This window comes from Vicia villosa, linkage group LG5, assembly GCF_029867415.1.
Source record: "Vicia villosa cultivar HV-30 ecotype Madison, WI linkage group LG5, Vvil1.0, whole genome shotgun sequence".
NCBI classification, from domain to species: Eukaryota; Viridiplantae; Streptophyta; class Magnoliopsida; order Fabales; family Fabaceae; genus Vicia; species Vicia villosa.
In genome coordinates this window covers 1,520,012-1,537,439 of record NC_081184.1, presented here as the reverse complement: position 1 = coordinate 1,537,439, position 17,428 = coordinate 1,520,012, and the positions used below count along the sequence as shown (strand labels likewise).

At 30.7% G+C, this 17,428-nt stretch overlaps 3 protein-coding genes across 3 annotated transcripts; 1 reads left to right on the top strand and 2 right to left on the bottom strand.

The window, feature by feature from the left end:
* Positions 1-3,150: 3,150 nt before the first annotated feature.
* Positions 3,151-4,365, bottom strand: LOC131606093 (F-box protein At5g07610-like). Its single transcript, XM_058878373.1, has one exon. It carries the CDS (start codon positions 4,293-4,295, stop codon positions 3,156-3,158), a length of 1,140 nt encoding a protein of 379 aa, XP_058734356.1. The 5' UTR covers positions 4,296-4,365; the 3' UTR covers positions 3,151-3,155.
* A 5,825-nt stretch (positions 4,366-10,190) lies between these two features.
* On the bottom strand, positions 10,191-10,968 carry LOC131606092 (early nodulin-like protein 19). Its single transcript, XM_058878372.1, has 2 exons — positions 10,724-10,968; positions 10,191-10,629 (listed from the first exon to the last, which is right to left on the bottom strand). The coding sequence occupies exons 1-2, from the start codon at positions 10,911-10,913 to the stop codon at positions 10,289-10,291; spliced, it is 531 nt and encodes a 176-aa protein (XP_058734355.1). The 5' UTR covers positions 10,914-10,968; the 3' UTR covers positions 10,191-10,288.
* Positions 10,969-13,854: 2,886 nt separating this feature from the next.
* LOC131601106 (uncharacterized) lies at positions 13,855-16,624 on the top strand. Its single transcript, XM_058872847.1, has 2 exons — positions 13,855-14,090; positions 16,286-16,624. Exons 1-2 carry the CDS (start codon positions 13,919-13,921, stop codon positions 16,378-16,380), a joined length of 267 nt encoding a protein of 88 aa, XP_058728830.1. The 5' UTR covers positions 13,855-13,918; the 3' UTR covers positions 16,381-16,624.
* The last annotated feature ends 804 nt before the right edge of the window (positions 16,625-17,428 follow it).

Sequence of the window (17,428 nt, the reverse complement as noted above, 5' to 3'; positions counted from 1 at the left end):
CTCTTTTAAATTTTCCTTCTTTACCCTCTTTAATTTTTATCAATTACTTCTTTTCTTTTTTATTTGTATTAGAATTTATTATCATTTTGGTAATTATCTAATTCAAAATTACTTTTGTTAAAACTATCCAAACAACATTAATTGATGACAATCACTTCTATATCATTGTATCCAAACATAAATCAATTATTCTAAATTCAATTCTGTTGAAATTAATTCTACTAAACTCAATTCTTCCAAAATCAATTCTGTCCACCGTCAATCCAAACACACCCTTAGTTATTTTTTCAAGTGTATGCGCCATATGAGATGACACATACATTTATTTTCAAAATACAACCTGATTATATAGATAAATAATGTGGAAACATAATTATTGGAGAGATTTAGTTTAAAAAGTTGATTATTGGAGATATTTTTTACTATTTAAAGAGAAAATCCGATGCATATATTAATCACAAACATTCAAAAACTAATTTATGTCATAAGGTCATATTAAACTATATTTCTATGCCTTGGAATTATAAAATCTTATAAAAATTATTTTATGTTAGGCTAACCCATGTAAAGTTATTCAAAAATCTTTAAATTTAAGAGTGAAGACCCATTTTGGTCCCTCATAAATATTACACGAGTCAAATTAGTCCTTCACAATAAAATAGATCCAATTTAATTCCTTATAAAATTTAACCGGATCATATAAGTCCTTCTGTTAATATTTTTTCAAATCGGTTTTTTCCTAGTTTTAAACCGTGATTGGATTGCCACGTTGGATTTTATTTTATTTTCATTTTTAAAATTTTTATTTTTAATTTCATTTTTAAACAATTATAAATTAATAATATAAAAAAGCCAAAATTGTTTCTTATAAGGAGTTGAACTCAGACCCATCTGGTTAATCTTAAACAATTCTAAAATTAAAATAAAAAATACAAAATTTGTATTAATATGGTCTCGAACCTAAGTCTTTTCAGATTAAATGACAGTCAATTTAATAAAATAGAAATTGATTTGTCTATTTGTAAATGATAGTCACTTTACTAACAATAGAAATTGATTTGTCTAGTTGTTATTGATAGTCACTTTACTAACCGTAGAAATTGATTTGTCTAGTTGTAAATGATAATCACTTTATTAACAATAGAAATTGATTTATCTAGTTGTAAATGATAGTCACTTTAATAACAATAGAAATTGATTTGTCTTGTTGTAAATAATAGTCACTTTACTAACAATAGAAATTAATTTTTAGTCACTTTATTAACGATACAAATTGATTTGTCTAGTTGTAAAGTGAAAATCATTTAACTTAAAGGCACTTGGATTTGAGACCCCATAGATAAAAATTTATGTATAAAATTTGTTAATATTAGTAGAAATCATGAAAATTACTTTATAGGAAATAATTTTGGCTTTTTTGATATTATTCATTGATAACTGTTTAAAAACGAAATTAAAAATAAAAATTAATTTAGTATTTAAAAAAAAAAATCCAACGTGTCAGTCCAGTCACAGTTTAAAAGTATGAAAAGAACCGATTTGAGAAAAATATTAGTAGAAGGACTAATATGATCCGGTTAAATTTTTTAAGGGATTAAATTGAGTCAATTTTTTTGTGAGGGACTAATTTGACTCGCATAATATTTGTGAGGGACCAAAATGGGTCTTCACTCTAAATTTAATAATTTACTTTATTTATTTTCTATTTAATTACGATGATTTAATTAAAAATAGTTAATCTTGTCATCATTTTAATGTATTATAAAATAAATTTTAACAATACATTTTTCTACAATAAAAAGAAGAACAATAAATTAAATCACAAATAATAATATATTATATTTCATCATAAAGGTTTGATAATAAATAAATTGATCATATGATAAACTTTTAAACATTTAATTATAACTCATAAAATTATAAATAGTACCTAAAACTTATAATAAAATTGTAAGAATTAAAAAATTATTTACTATACAAAGTTTAATTATTAAAATAAAATTATATAAATTGTTATAAATAGAAAATAAAATTTGGTTTTAAAAAGAAATAAATATTTGACTAATCAATAAAATAATAAAAACAAGTTCAAATGAGATTAATATTTGGTTAGTCAATAAAAATAATAAAAAGTTTGCTACAAAATGACAATAGGAGGTGATGAACTCGCACCTATTAGAACTTGGCCGCTGCGCTGCAGATTTGGTTTATTAAATTATCAAGAAAAAATTTCTCCAATAATCAACTTTTTCAACTAAAATCCGACTCATATATTAATCACAAACATTCAAAAACTAATTTATGTCATAAGGTCATATTAAACTATATTTCTATGCCTTGGAATTATAAAATCTTATAAAATTTATTTTATGTTAGGCTAATTCAAGTAAAGTTATTCAAAAATCTTTAAATTTAATAATTTAATTAAATAATTTATTTTCTATTTAATTATGATGATTCAATTAAAAATAATATCAATCTTGTCATCTTTTTAATATTATCAATAATTATTATAAAAAAAGTATTTGTGAATTAAAGAAGAGGCTTTCTGCGTTTCTATCTTAAACCATAATCGTAGAAAAAGTCTATTAATTTATTTTTTAAAAATAGGTAGAAACCTCGCCGCCTGTTAACCTGCCACTATAATGGGACGGACTAGGTTCATATGTCCATTTTAATTTAGCGGACTTGTCCGTCCGCTCTTTTTTTTTCCAGACATATCGCGGGGCGGAACTGGTAACCCGTTGTGTCACCCCTAAATAATTACACTTTTTCAATTGTATCCTTTAATTATTATTTTATCTATTATTTCCTATAGATTTATAAGATTAATATAATAAAAATGCAATGTCTTATAATTACATTTTTTTTATTTTTTTATCTGTGTGCAAAAATCTTAAACGACCGGTTAAAGGGAAAAAAAATTAATAAAAGAGGTATTTTAAATGCGTTTGCAACTTCAATACTTTCTTAAACCAATATGACATCGAGTTACAATTCTAGAGATCCAAGTGGATTTACGCTCTAGAACCAAACCGATGCTTAAACTTCAATACATTCGAGAACCAATATAATATGAAGTTACAATTGTAGAGACCCAAATGGTTACATGTAACTAAGCATGTAACAATAATCATAATCAGTGGCTTGTGAGATTATGATTCTTGAGGCAACAAATCTTCTATCTCTAATTGAAAAGGACTTATATCAATTTTTTCATAACCAGAAACACCTTCAAATTTCTCACTCCTTAAGTTACAAACAAAAAATCCATCAGCATAGGAATGTAAATACACAATGTCCCCATCATAAGGATGAAACCCTGCAACCCTCTTATAATAATTACCACAAAACTTTTCTGGCAATTTTTTCTTTATATCAATCCTATGCAACAAATCCCAATTATTCTTTTCAATAAGTTCCCAAATTTTTAATTCATTTTGTCCAATTTCACCAATTCTTAACCCACCACAAGAAGTTCCAAGAAAGCCAAAACTCATTATATTCATTGAATCAGCTTTTAATGGATAATCAAGTGTGTAGCTATGGTTTGTATAAGGATTCAACACAAGAATATTTGTTCTCCCCATGAAATACAAGCTTCCATTATATGAAAAACTTAGTAGCCAATGGGGCGCGAAAGCGAACCCGTCCGGGATATTCATAACAATGTGTTTCCATTGCCCCGTGTCCGACGAGAAAATATATAATTCAACCTCAAACATTCTTCTTATAAATGATTTTATGATCACGACTCGAAAGTCGCGTTCATCTGGATAAGAAGTTATTGTTTTATCATTGGTTAAAGGGGTACAAATGAACCCTACAGCGAATAAACTTTCATTACATGTCGCAGGAGAAGGCGGTATAGGAACACATTCTTTCATTAGCGGATCATAAATATAATAGTCGCCACCGTAGGTGTAACGGCTGTTACAACACAAGAATATACCGTGGGAACAGCCGCATACGCTTCCTTTGACGAGCATATCCGGTGGAAAGGTTATGGGAATTTTCATAGGATCATATTTTTGAGATTGTTCTATAAAAGCCAACATAATTTCATGAGGTGTAACAAACATTAAGATTGATTTGAAAAGAGAGTGTTGAAGAGATGTAAATTGTTTTTTGAAATAAGGACTTGAAATCAACTCTAACCATCTTTTTGAAACACATTTGCATCCCATGGTGGATTTGAATGGCAAAAGAGTGAAGATTTGGGCTAATAAATCATCTGATAAATAATTTATGTCACACTTTGATAACAACTTAGCAGATGAAATATCATGAGCCATAAGAACAGCATAACACAAAATCAATACACAAAGATAACATAGAAACTCTCACAGTGATTTAAATACATAAGAAAATGGAGATAGTAGATGAATGAAAAGGTCAGATCCCAGATGCAATTAATATGCTTTAACCTTGGGAGGCAGTTATCTTTTTATTAGTATTTTATTGCTTGTTGTAATTATTGCATTAGGTCAAAGATATTTAAAAAAAGTTTTGAATATTATATTGTGTAATTATTTAAAAAATTGATTAAGTTGATATCTTGGTCATAGAGTTTAATACATCATTTAATAAAAATTATTATTTACTTTATAATTATATATGAGATTGCTAAGGTAGACCCACTTATTTTTATAAAGGTCTATTTTAGACCGTCATAATTACAAAATAGTTAAATGCATCTTAGTGTATATGTTGCTAAAACACACCTTCGTAAAAATACACCAACTTATTTTTATGAATGTGTGTTTTAATAAGTTTTCTTTCTTTTTTTATTTAAATAAGTGGTTATCAATATAAAGTTGTTTTTTCTTTTATGTGTTTTTAAGTTTTTATCGTCTTGTGCGGTGTTTGTTGGTTTTCCCGTTTTAATACGGTGTTTGTTGGTTTTCCCGTCTTAGTATGGTGTTTGTTGGTTCAGATTGACATATTTACTTCAAATCATTGCAGATCTGAGGAAGACTTGGGCGTCAATGTTGCAGATCCAGAAGTATGAATATTTTGATGATTTTTATTTTGTCATATTTGTAGGCACTTTCATATTGCTGTTGTATGCTATTAACCTAGGTGCTATAAGATTCTTTCCAGATTCGCCTTTTTTAGTTTTTAGCAATCGGAAATTTGTAATGATCGATGTATTTAGAAATATCTTTTTAGTAAAAAAAACTTAAAAAATAATTAAATGTACCTTAAAGTGAATATTGTTAAAATAAACCTTCATAAAATCAAATGGATCTGCGTTAGCAAACATCATAAAAATATATATATATATATATATATATATATATATATATATATATATATATATATATATATATATATATATATATATATATATATATATATATATATATATTTTAATGTAGCATGGAAAAAAGTCAGACAGGGAAAGGTACTTAAGCATATATTTATAATGTAAAATAGTTTTTGCGATTCATTGTATTTTATCTTTATTCATTTAAGGTTATTTATTGGGTTGACTGTATTTTATTATTCCTTAACATCTATGGTAAAATAATAAAGCTATTTATAAATAATAATAATAATAATAATAATAATAATAATAATAATAATAATAATAATAAAAAAAAGGGATATGCACTGACAGTGTAAAAGATTTTTATACTGTCAACCAATCACAATTATGTATCTAATTAAAATATAATTTTAATTTAAAAAAATTAATATGACATGACAAGTATAAAGATTTTGATTGGTTGTATGTGTAAAGTTAGTTTACATTGTCAGTGCACTACCTTTAAACTCATAATAATAATAATAATAATAATAATAATAATAATAATAATAATAATAAAAAATAATAATAATAATAATAATAATAATAATAAATAATAATAATAAAGTCACCGTTGCAAGTTTTAGACAATGTTGTAAAAATCGGATATGTCGGTCGGACCGGTTGAACCAGAAACCGGGCCAGTGTCCGGCCTAGTCCAATGCTTGGATCGCTTGCGTTGCAAAACCGGTGTGGAACGCTAAAAACTGGATCAGACCGCTAAACCGGCGGTTCCTGTAAACTGGTGGCTCAAATGTTATTTAATTTTTTTTAGTTAAAGCAAAACGACGTCGTTTTGCGTTTTAGTTTTAGAAATTAAAAACAAAATTCATTCAACTCTCTTCACTCAGATCAATATCCTTTTCCCAGACACTGTTGCAAATGGACGAGCAACTCTAAATAGAAGCTTCGCCGTTTTCCTCCTTGCCATAACTTATATAAGGTAGAGAGATAAAATTGTCACTGTCTCACCCAACGTATGATGGAGTGAACCATTTCATCAAATCCAATGGTAGCTGGCACTTCGGTAGGGGTATTTATTGGTTCGGATATATCCAAACCAAATCGAAATCCGAACCAAACTATTTATTTGGATTGGATATTTTTTCAGTTCAAACCAAACCAATAAAACCCAATGTCAATTGGTTCGGGCATCATATTTTTCAATTTTCTACACGCAAATCCAATCCAAACCAACCATAATTAACTATCATGAAAATTACTACCAAACATTCAACTTCAACAAGACAAATAATAAAATTTCGTATATTGACAAGTTATATTATTTTAATTTGTTATTAGAAAATTGTTAGTGTATTGTGGTAACTGAGCATAAAACTATGAAACACATTTATTATCATACTAACTCGAGTAACTACTTATATATTAAAAATCCTTTATTTTAGATATTTTTAATCTAATGCGGAAAAATTGCTAGTCTAATATCTATAATTAAACACTATTAATAATATATCTACAATTAAACACTATTAATACTATATTTTTCTGTCAAAAAAAATACTATATTTTTTATTTTATTATGAAAAATTAATTTTTGTAAATAATTTTTTTAAAATACTTTTTGTATTTTTTTATCTACCCAATCAATTCTATCCAAACCAACCCGTTGTTTCTCGATTTGGTTCGATTTTGGCTTTATTGCAAAAATTTGCAAATCCAATCTAAACCAATCCATATAATTTTAATTGGTATGGGTATCGGATTCTCTCAAAACTGAACCAAACTGGTCCGCTAACACCCATACACTTCGGTAGCTGACATCAGGTGTCTATTTCTTTGGTGGGCTCTCACTTGTTCACGTGTCTTCCTTGTGGCTGATCTATATTTGGCCTTTGCAATTAGGGTCTACTTTATTGGAAATTCGGCCAATCTGAAACAGTTTCCCCGAAGGTCTTTGCTCTCACTTGTGAAACGAGAATTGTATTAGCAGACTCGAGGTCGCCTTGGGCTAATTCTTCTCTACCGCCTCAAGTTTCCTGGGTAGGTTCTCGTATTATATATAGAAATGGAACAGATAAGTCTGCTGAATGGGAGCAAGTGGCCTCAGAAACTTGCACAATAAATAATTATCTTATAACCAAAACTTTTCTAAAAGCAGTCCCTACATGTGGCCCTAGGCCTGGAGGTAGAAATGACATTTTTATAGTGCTCGAGTATTGTAAGGAAATGAAGATAAACCATAGTCGTTAACATTGTTGGTACGCTTCCCTAAATCTTCAGTTGCCAATGGTTTGGTAACTGGCCATTTAACATATGAAGGTTCAAGTGTGATTCTGATTTTTTTTCCTTTTCACCACCTCTAAAATTTAGCAATTCTTGAGTTGCTTCCTTTTATTTTCAACTCTACACCATGTTATTGTTCCCTGTTGCTTATAGTTCTAAACTATTTTATGATTCTCAAGCATATTTATTCGCATGCACTGTTGAATGCAACACGGAAGTTCAACGAGGGAGCATTTTATACTTGGGACACACTTTGTGAGAGACACACCACTTGCCCACCTAAAACCATAAGGTGATAAGTGAGTGGGTTCTCCCACTTATAAATATTTAAGTCACCACATTCCTATCCATTGTGGGACTATTTCCCCCACTTACTCACATTTGCATTATTATTCTAACACTCGTCCTTAAGTGTGAGTCCACAATGCTCCCCCTCACACTTGTACCGCCGTTGACACCTTGCAACGGGACACCACTTCCTAGACATTTCGATGCAAATAAGTTGATCCCTATCTCGAAACCAAAGACTCATGATACCATTTATTAGGGGGAGTTTTTCACTAGGGAGCATTGATGAAAAGTTGAGGATTATGAACCTTTATGAGAGACACGCAATTTATCCATATAAAACTTTAAGGTGATAGGTGAGTGGGTTCTCTCACTTATATATTCTCAAGTCACCACATTCTTATCCAATGTGGGGCTATTTCCCTTGCATTATTATTTTAACACTCTCCCTTAAGTGTGAATCCACAATGCTCCCCCACTCACACTTGTACCGCTGTTACCTCTTCTTGGGCAACGAGACACCTCTTCTTGGGCATTTCAATACAATTTAGTCGGTCCCTTTCTCGAACCAAAGGCTCTGATACCAACAGTTAGTGCACAAGGTTTAAGGAAGCAAAAGGAATAATATTACTATTGTTCAATATCGGCTACCAAAGTGTAAGGAAAAATGATTATGTTTAAATAACAACTAATACTAGTCTATTTATACACAGAAAACTAGGGCCACATAGACAACATACTAAAAATACTAAATTACCCTTAAATTGCCACGTATGCATAATAAACTTAATAGCTAAGCTAACAAAACAAACGCAACTCCAGAAGCTAAACACACTTCTGGAACGGTCACCTAATAAGCTTTTGCTTCTAAGTATTCACCTCAGAAGCTTATGAATCTAACAACAGCTTCTGAATATGAATTACTTCCAACATGCACATCGGGAGTTTTTCTCTTTTAAAAGGTAACAACTTAGCCATTTTGCTTCCTATATTTTCTTTATCGTTTGTCAGGGTCACTGTGAAATAAACTATAGAGGAAACAAAAGGAGATATGATTGTTAAGGATGGATGTGTAGCTGTTAGTCTTGATTCCAAATAAATTTTTAGGGGTTTTCTTTCCCCGCCTAAGTCATAAGAATTATGTGTTTGAATTAGTTAGAAATTAGCTGCGGATTAGCTGCAGATTAGTTACGGTTTTTAGGTTTTTGTATGATGTTCATGTTAGCGACGGATTTTACGACGGAATATTTGTCGCTGTAAATAAAATTTATATAAAAACTATAAAATGGAGACAAAATGTCACTTGGCATCTATGTCAGCATCTTTACTACACTAGCATTGCTACGTATCAGTGTCATGTCAGCTCTGTTAACAACGTTAGCAGAAAGGACCAAAAGTATAGATGAAAAATTTAATAGAAACCATTTCTTAAATAAAAAATTTAGAAAAACTTAAATTCAAAATAACTATAATTATGAAACTAATAAAATATTTAATTCTATGTTATGCGGTTGTCAATTAGATTGACATGTTTACTGGTTTTTTAATAAAAGAACAACATCAACAAAAAAAATACTAGATCCCACTCTAGAGAGGAATATCACAAAAACTAAATTTAATTATTTTTCATAAACAAGTACAAAAATCTTTTTTTTTTCAAACTGACATTGTTCTTTGAAATCTAACATCCCAAAGCCTATGTCTAAGACATTAATGAAATAATTGTTATCGTGGACTGTATAGTAAAAATAGCGGTTGGCTGATAAGTTAACAGATAGCTTATAGTTTATAGTTGATGGTTGAGATTGATAGCTGATAAACTAATTAAAGTGTTTGGTAAAATTAACGGTTCAACTAACTTATAAATGTAAAATGACATAAAAGTTATTGAAATAGCGTGTAAAAAATAAGCTATAAACTAGTCTGAATTATCATTTGAGCTTATAAGCTATAAGTCATAAACTATAAGCTTAAAAATCTGTCTTATCAAATAAACTCTAAGTTTCCCCTGTTTCTAATCTCACTAAATTTCACTTCAATTCAACAAGCTTCAAGGCCTTCCAACAAAAGTGAACACAGAGAATTTTATTTTGAAAAAGATGAGTGAGGGGGAGAAAGTTCGGATAATACCAACAACCACTTATCTTAACATGCTAGCTTATAAACCCTTACATACTAAGCATAAATTGAATTAACAAAAAACTCATGAAACACAATTCAATCATGAACTTGAAATTTGAATAAGCAATCAATACTACATTAAAAAAAAAAAAAACAATTTACCACTCACTAGCAAGTAAAGTTTACAATGTCACTTTCAAATATAGTGGTATAAACAATTAGTAACTTTCATTAAACAAAACAATGAATTAAGAATACTAGAAATTGGCAACAACAAAAACAAAAATAAAAACAAAAGCTCAATGTTGCAAAGTGGTAAATTGGTTATACCAAAACAAATCCAAACATAATAAAAACAACAAAAGACAGCATCATAGACCTAAGTCCCAAACTTTCCAAAACCATAGGAGCATCAGATTTTGAGGTTGAATGATTGTGTTGAGATGAAGTAGGAGGAGGAGGAAGTGGATGAACAAGAACTGAGACTTTCATTCCATTTAAGCATTGGCCATTACCACAAATGAAGTAATATCTGATAGTTTTATTCAGTAATATGAAATCTTTCCCGCTGGACCAATTTCCAACAGCACTGTCTAGGGTGCAGTTGTCGTAACCAGTTTGGTTCACTTCAAACACATTGTACTGATTCTTCTGATACCTAAATGCTATTATAAAAAGTAAACGGTGGATTCAGTATAAATAAATATGAAGAAAAGTGTGAAAATAGAAAGTGTGTTAAGATCTGTGATGGGTACTTACAGATGAAGTCGCCGACATAGAAAGTGTGGTTGTTGGCCCAGAGAGTGTAGTTGATGCCGGGGTTCCAGCCACGGTTAGCACCGACGATGTGGTCGGTGGCGGAAACGGGAAGAGGAGAGAGTGTGAAGAGAAGAAGGAGGAAGAAGAAGGTTAGTAGTATGAAGAATGAGGAAGAGCTAGAAGCAGCCATGTTAGGATGAGAAGAGAAACATTGATTGCGATATATGGTTGTGTATTGTTTCTTATACTAGTGCTAGTGTTACTTTGGATTTGGTTGGAGAGAAGCAACGGTAACATTAGATTTGACACGCTGGAAATAATTTGATTGGGCCCTATAAAGTTTGCAGACAGTGACTGTTTCCTTAGCTGGCTCGATCAGAGTGTCACCACTAATCCCATCCATACCCACATGCCTCTTGGGAATGGCTTCACTGCCTCTTTATTTTTAATTACAAAATATAATTATTTACTCTATTAAAGAAACTTATCCATATACTATTATAATTTTCAGTTTTAGGTAGGAATAGGATGTTTAAAATCGAACAATCTCAATAGAAAATCATTAAGAGTCAATTCTTAACAAAGTCACACGATTTAATTTGATTTGCAGTTTGTATTTTATAAATCGAACTAAATTGTATTACATGACAATCCAAATTTCACTTTGTGAGTGAACTATCCTCTTAGATGTTTTGAATAATGTCAAAATTAGATAATATTTTGTACATTGGATTTTACCTCTCTAAGTCTAGGTATGCATTTTTATCTTAGGACACTTAAAATCGGGTTTAAAACATTTTTTACAAGTCAAAATTATGATTTAATGAGAAACATAAGTTTATGAGTCGACTCTTAGCTTCTATGGGTCGACTCCCAATTATTTTCAAAAACGTATGTTCAATAGGAGTCGAATCCCAAACGCTTTTCATAAATCCTATTTAGTAAGAGTCGACTCCCAGCTTCTATGGGTCGTCTCTCAATTGTTTTTTCAAAACTTTTTTTCAGTAGGAGTCGACTCCTAACTTTTATGGGTCGAATCGGAGTTTATATGGGTCCGCTTCTTTTGAAGTTTTTTTCAAACCAAGTGGCATTGCCTTTTTGGAGTCGACTCCCAGGTTCTATAGGTCGATACTCCCGGATTTTATGGGTCGACTCCCAAGTCCTGTGAGTCAATACATTCTGACTTGAATTTTTTCAAACTTGTAAATCTTCAAATTTGATTTTTTTTTTTCTGTTACTTCTTTCACACACATATACAAAGATATTCATACATCATTTCTAAGTGATTAAAACCATAAATATACAAAGTATTTTTCTTCATATTCATCCTCTCTCATTGTATACATACAACAACTACACATAATATTGTGTGATCAAGAAATAGTTTAATAAGGTCCAATTAGGTTTGTTGTAATCAGCTGGATTGGAAATTCTTTAGGGGTTTCAAGATAAATCCAGTTGGGGTTTTCCTCCAAAATCAATGACTGACTTAAGGGTTTTCACAAGATTTTGCAAATTGGATTCAGCCGAGTGAAAGTTTTGAATAAAGACATTTTTGTCAAAGGAGTAACAATGACTGGAGGATCATTTTGGTAATCTTGGGTCACAATAGTTTGCAATTGAGATTCAGCTGAATGAAAGCTTTGAAGAACGGGGTTTTTTCAAAGGGTCACAATTTGTAATCGGAGGATTCAAATTGGAAGTATTTGGTTACTTGATCAAGCTCGAGATCAAGGGAAGAGAAGAAGCTATGATCAACATCAAATATATGGTCTGGAGAGTTGGATTACTACTTTTTCTCTTTAAAACACCTTTTACAAAGGTTAATTTTCATTATCTCAATTTCGTTTGAAATCGGGGCACATACACATAGTCTATCATCTAACAAGTGGTACCATGAGCACTGGTTGTTTTGCGCTTCAAATTTGCTTATTAGATTATGGCTTCCCAACCTAAAGGAACGTATGATAGAGCACCTGTTTTCAATGGCAAAATTATGGTTATTGAAAGGATTGTATGTGTGTCCATATTAATTCTAGTTATCATATTGAATTGGGATGATTTTGCTGTTTCAAAAAAAAATATTGAACCGTGATGATTTTGCTATTTTAAAAAAAAAATCTAACCGTGATGACCATAGAGTCATTGTTTGTGGGAAGAACATCATCAACAACTTCATTCAAGAAGGAGATATTTTTAGATTTTTCGTTCTCTCCATGGGGTTCTGCCAACGCCAGCAGGTACAATGTTTGTTGTAAAAACCCATATGGTGTACTTTCTTCGGTAGGAAAAGGATTCTCCCCGCTGATGAAATACCTGGCGATGATATTTACAATGATCTTGGAGCTTTGCTTAAACATCTTCGTGGGAAGACGGTAAAATCAATGATGAGAAATGATGAGTGTAGGGTTGAAGGCTAGCTCACGTAAGGGGTGTAAAGCTCTGTGTATGTAATTTTTAGGTAAATGTATGATTGTTCTCCTCAATTTTAGGGTTGAGGTATTTATAGTTATGTTGCATCTAAATCCTAGGCCCCATTGAAAATAATAATCACTACTAAGAGAATTTGAGAGTGGACAATTAATCCACTACTATTTTAGAGAGTGTGATTAACTCTCATTTGACTCCTTTCATACCTTTAACGACTTATCCCATTGGAAGGTGAAATATCTAATAAACAGGTGCTCGATCTAGAAAATGGGCGACTAGAAAACTGCTATGAACGAGCTATTACATCTATTGCCTCGACATCGTCCCTTATAGACCCTTTATAAAAAAGTTCAACATTCTCATTTGTCCTACTCATCAATATATACACGACCTAGTTGAATCATTTCCCTACGTTAATAGCAAAGATTTGTACCGCAAAAACGGATTTTCTTCCACAATATTTGAGTTTTACATGTTTCTGTAAAACGATAAATGAAACTCATTCAAAATTGAAATGACCCAAGAGATTGAGAGAATTCTATATGTGTGAGTGGTATGGAAGGAGTCCGTTAAATATATACTACTTACGTATTATAAATTTCTTTTAAAAATAAATTTAGGGAATAATTTTTTTTTTAAAGTTAATTAGAAATTAAAAAAGAAAAAAAAGAGTACCAAAAAAATAATGAAACTTGAATTATAACAACAAAATGTTAGGGTTTGTTTAATTTGGGAGCGGCTGAAGAAACATTGAAATCAGAAAAAATGAGCAACGAAGCCAACGGCAAGACGAAGATCGATAGTGGTAAAGTCGGTGGAGGAGGATTTAGGTCAAAACTGAATCACGCTCTCTACAGCGGTGAAAAGAAGCACGTTTTCGCCGGTTTAGTTCTCATCACCGCCGTCTTTTCTGTACCATGGTTTCTCATGAATAGAGGTTCCTTCATTTCAACTTTACTATTCTCAATTTTTCTTTTATTTCAATTTCAAATTGGTTGTTTTGTTTTTCTTAGGGTATATCTATTTGTTGTTATCAGCTTATGGCCATGTTTGTTTAAATAAATTAAATAAGTGCTTATAGCAGAATCACTTATCATATAGGTGCTTATTGATAACCTATTTAGTAAGGAAAGATAAAATCAAATCGAATTGTTTTGAATTTTGATACTATAAGCTATTTTGGATAGCTTACAGAAATAAGTTGAAAAGAGTTTATGGATATGTTATGAGCTGTTCTCATAAGCTCTTCCAAACAGTTTCTCTAGTGTTTATTTTATGCTAGTAGATAAGCTCAATTAAGCTAATTCAAATAGATCCTATTTCAATAATCTCTCCAAGATACTTTGTGAAAAATTGAAAACAACTTTACAGTTTATATGAATGTTTGGTGTCACAGTGAGTTTGCTGAAATAACACTGAGCCACTGCGATTTTGCAAACCCTTCGTGATACCAAACACGCATTAAGCGTGTGTTTGGTTCTGCGGTGGAAAAAAATTGATTTTGAGGGAATTGATTATGTAAAATTGAGTCTGAATAAAAATGAATTAAAGGTAAAGTGATTTATGTTTGGAGAAATTTTTGCAAAAGTGAGTTGAACAATAAATTCCAGTATAGAAATCACGTTTGGTCAAAAGCTACAAATCCTAGCTTCAAGTAGAATCAGTTCTGCTTGAGATCAACCAAACACGTCAAAATCAATTCTAGACGTCAAGAATCAATTCTAGATGCCTCAAACGTGAAACCAAACATAGACTAAGTTCAAGGATAAGCTGCTTATCGCTAAATCCTCTTATCGGATGGTCCTATTGTTTATTGTTTTGTTGTATGCATGTTTGGTATCACTATGGGTTTGTTGAAATCACACCAATTTTATAAATTCACTGTGATACCAATTATGCACAAAGTTCAAGGATAAACTACTTGTCTCTAATTCTCTCTTACCAGTTTTTTCTATTGTTTTATTTGGTTTCTTTCTGTCTCAAACATATTGTCATGTTTTATGCATGTTTGGTATAACAATGGGTTTGCTGAAATTGCGGTGAGTCACCTTGATTTTGCAAAAGCTACAGAGAGCCACCGTGATTTTGCAAACTCGCGTGATACCGAACACACACGAAATTTAAGGATAAACTACTTAACATTAAATCTCTTGGTGGTTTATCCTATAATTTGTTGAAGTTTTACTTGGACTCTTTCTACCTCTAACTATTCAAGTTTCCTTCATTTGATCAACCTTCTTTATCGGTGCTACATGTCTTGTGCACTGAATTGTGAATTCCATATTAAATTTACTATAAATTGGATTTTATCATTAACGTTTCTTAACTAAAACCAACTTTGCAAAATCAAAATCATTCTATTTCAAATTCGCAAACCCACACTAATACCAGTTGTAAGGAAAAATAAGATAGGACACAGAGTAAAACATCCCAAGTTAAAAAATTGTATTTCATATTATTACCTCCTCTCTCACCTTTTTTTTGGTTGCGAAAAAAATTTGTCTGTAAAAAGAAAGCACACTATAGGATTTTAATCAAGTTCTATTCCTTGAGAAAACAATTGTCAGGAGGGTCTCCTAATCACAGCAATACCATCAGCGATTTTTATTTTGAATTGATTTCTTTCACACAGATCATTCTACAAGGTTTTGTATTTAAACATTTTTAAATATTTTCACTTTCCTTCATGTTTGTTTGGGCAAGCATCTATCACGGTTTTGTTAAACTGATATGGTTAAATCTGAGTTTGAAATATGCTGATTTATTTTTTGAATGTACTCTAAAAGAAAGTTTGATGTAAAATTTGGTTTAAAATTTTCAACCTAATGTTACTACTTGTTATAACTTTTTCGACAGTAACCTAATGTTACTAATAATGTTATTTTTTGAATACTCTCTGTACAGCTGCATTGTTGTATTTTTGTGTTCTATCATTATTTGATCCTATTTTTTGTCTATTTAAGTTGGTGTTCTGCAATTCTAGTTTGTGTTCTATTAAACCTAGATTTGTAGACAATGAGTTTTGAAACAAAATATCCGAACCTCTAAAGAACAAATTGACCGTAATTTTGAGTTTTCAAACAGGTATCCAAATAAACACTTCTCATCTGTTAAGCTTCTATTTCTTTGCAGGATCAAAACATCAGTCTCATCAAGATTACTTGGAAAAAGCTGATAAAGCAAGGAGCCAAAGACTCTCATCCAGCCCCGTTGCATCTGCCAAATAATCTCGATTAGCATTCTGTTGAAGATTACAGTTTCCTGTAACTCTAGATTTCAAAGCCATTAGATATATTTATTGGATGTCTTTTTCTCTCTAGTTTTGTCATTGGGATGGATGTCCGATTTTGCTCTAATCGTTGTATTTCATTGCTAAATAAATCAGAATTATATAATTAAAAAAACTACATTGTTCGATAATTTGATATCGCAAATTTTCTCTATATAATAAAATTTTAGATTTGATTTGTCTGTTTGGATCCTATAATAGGGTTGTTAACATTTTCCTCATTCACATTTAGGGTTGTTCATGGTACGGTTCTGTCATAAAATCGAAGGTTCTGTCATAAAATCGAACCACCGTAAATGGTCATCCAAACTGAATCAGATCGTTTTAATTTATTCAGAACCAAATCGAACTAAAGTTATCGAACCAAATCCGAACTAAACTAGACCGTTTCAAGTTATACGGAATTTCGAACTTTACCAAATTGTTCTGTGATGCTTGTTTAAAAGCCTTATAAGTGTTTGACCTTATGAAACTTTTTTTCCTTGGTCATAACCATGGTTCGAGGAAATTGATCTGGTTTTTAAGCTTAAGATGTTCGCTTGGTAAAGTTCTATTAGCTTTTGTGTCTCTAGTTACATGTTGGTTATAAATTGTGGATGGAATATTCTAACACTTAACTAGTTTCGTTACCAAGTTTATTCTAATTATCTAATGAAATTTGCTGTGATGGAAAAAAATTTAAAAAGATAAGGTTTGGTCTACTTAAATTATTATGATTAGACTTCACAAACTTATAAAATTATGGAGTAACAAAAATTTCAAAGGGCACATCAATCATTGTCCCCGATCAAGAGATAGCTTCACCATTGGAGGAGACACTTTAATATTATTGAAGCAATAGGGGTCATAATAATAAATTTAAGCAATCACATCAACTGATAATGACATTAAGCAATCTCATTACCATTTTCCATTTGGATATAGGAATATGAGAACCTGTGGTTTTTTTTTTTAATTCAATTTTTTGTTCTTTTTTGGTTTTATTT

What these genes read in the sequence shown, in the direction of transcription:
- LOC131601106 (XM_058872847.1), top strand. Translation starts at nt 13,919, where the DNA reads ATGAGCAACGAAGCCAACGGCAAGACGAAGATCGATAGTGGTAAAGTC. An exon ending in ATGGTTTCTCATGAATAGAG is followed by an intron (nt 14,091 to 16,285) that starts GTTCCTTCATTT and finishes ATTTCTTTGCAG; the next exon opens with GATCAAAACATCAGTCTCAT.
- LOC131606093 (XM_058878373.1), bottom strand. Translation starts at nt 4,295, where the DNA reads ATGGCTCATGATATTTCATCTGCTAAGTTGTTATCAAAGTGTGACATA.
- LOC131606092 (XM_058878372.1), bottom strand. Translation starts at nt 10,913, where the DNA reads ATGGCTGCTTCTAGCTCTTCCTCATTCTTCATACTACTAACCTTCTTC. An exon ending in CTATGTCGGCGACTTCATCT is followed by an intron (nt 10,630 to 10,723) that starts GTAAGTACCCAT and finishes TTTTTATAATAG; the next exon opens with CATTTAGGTATCAGAAGAAT.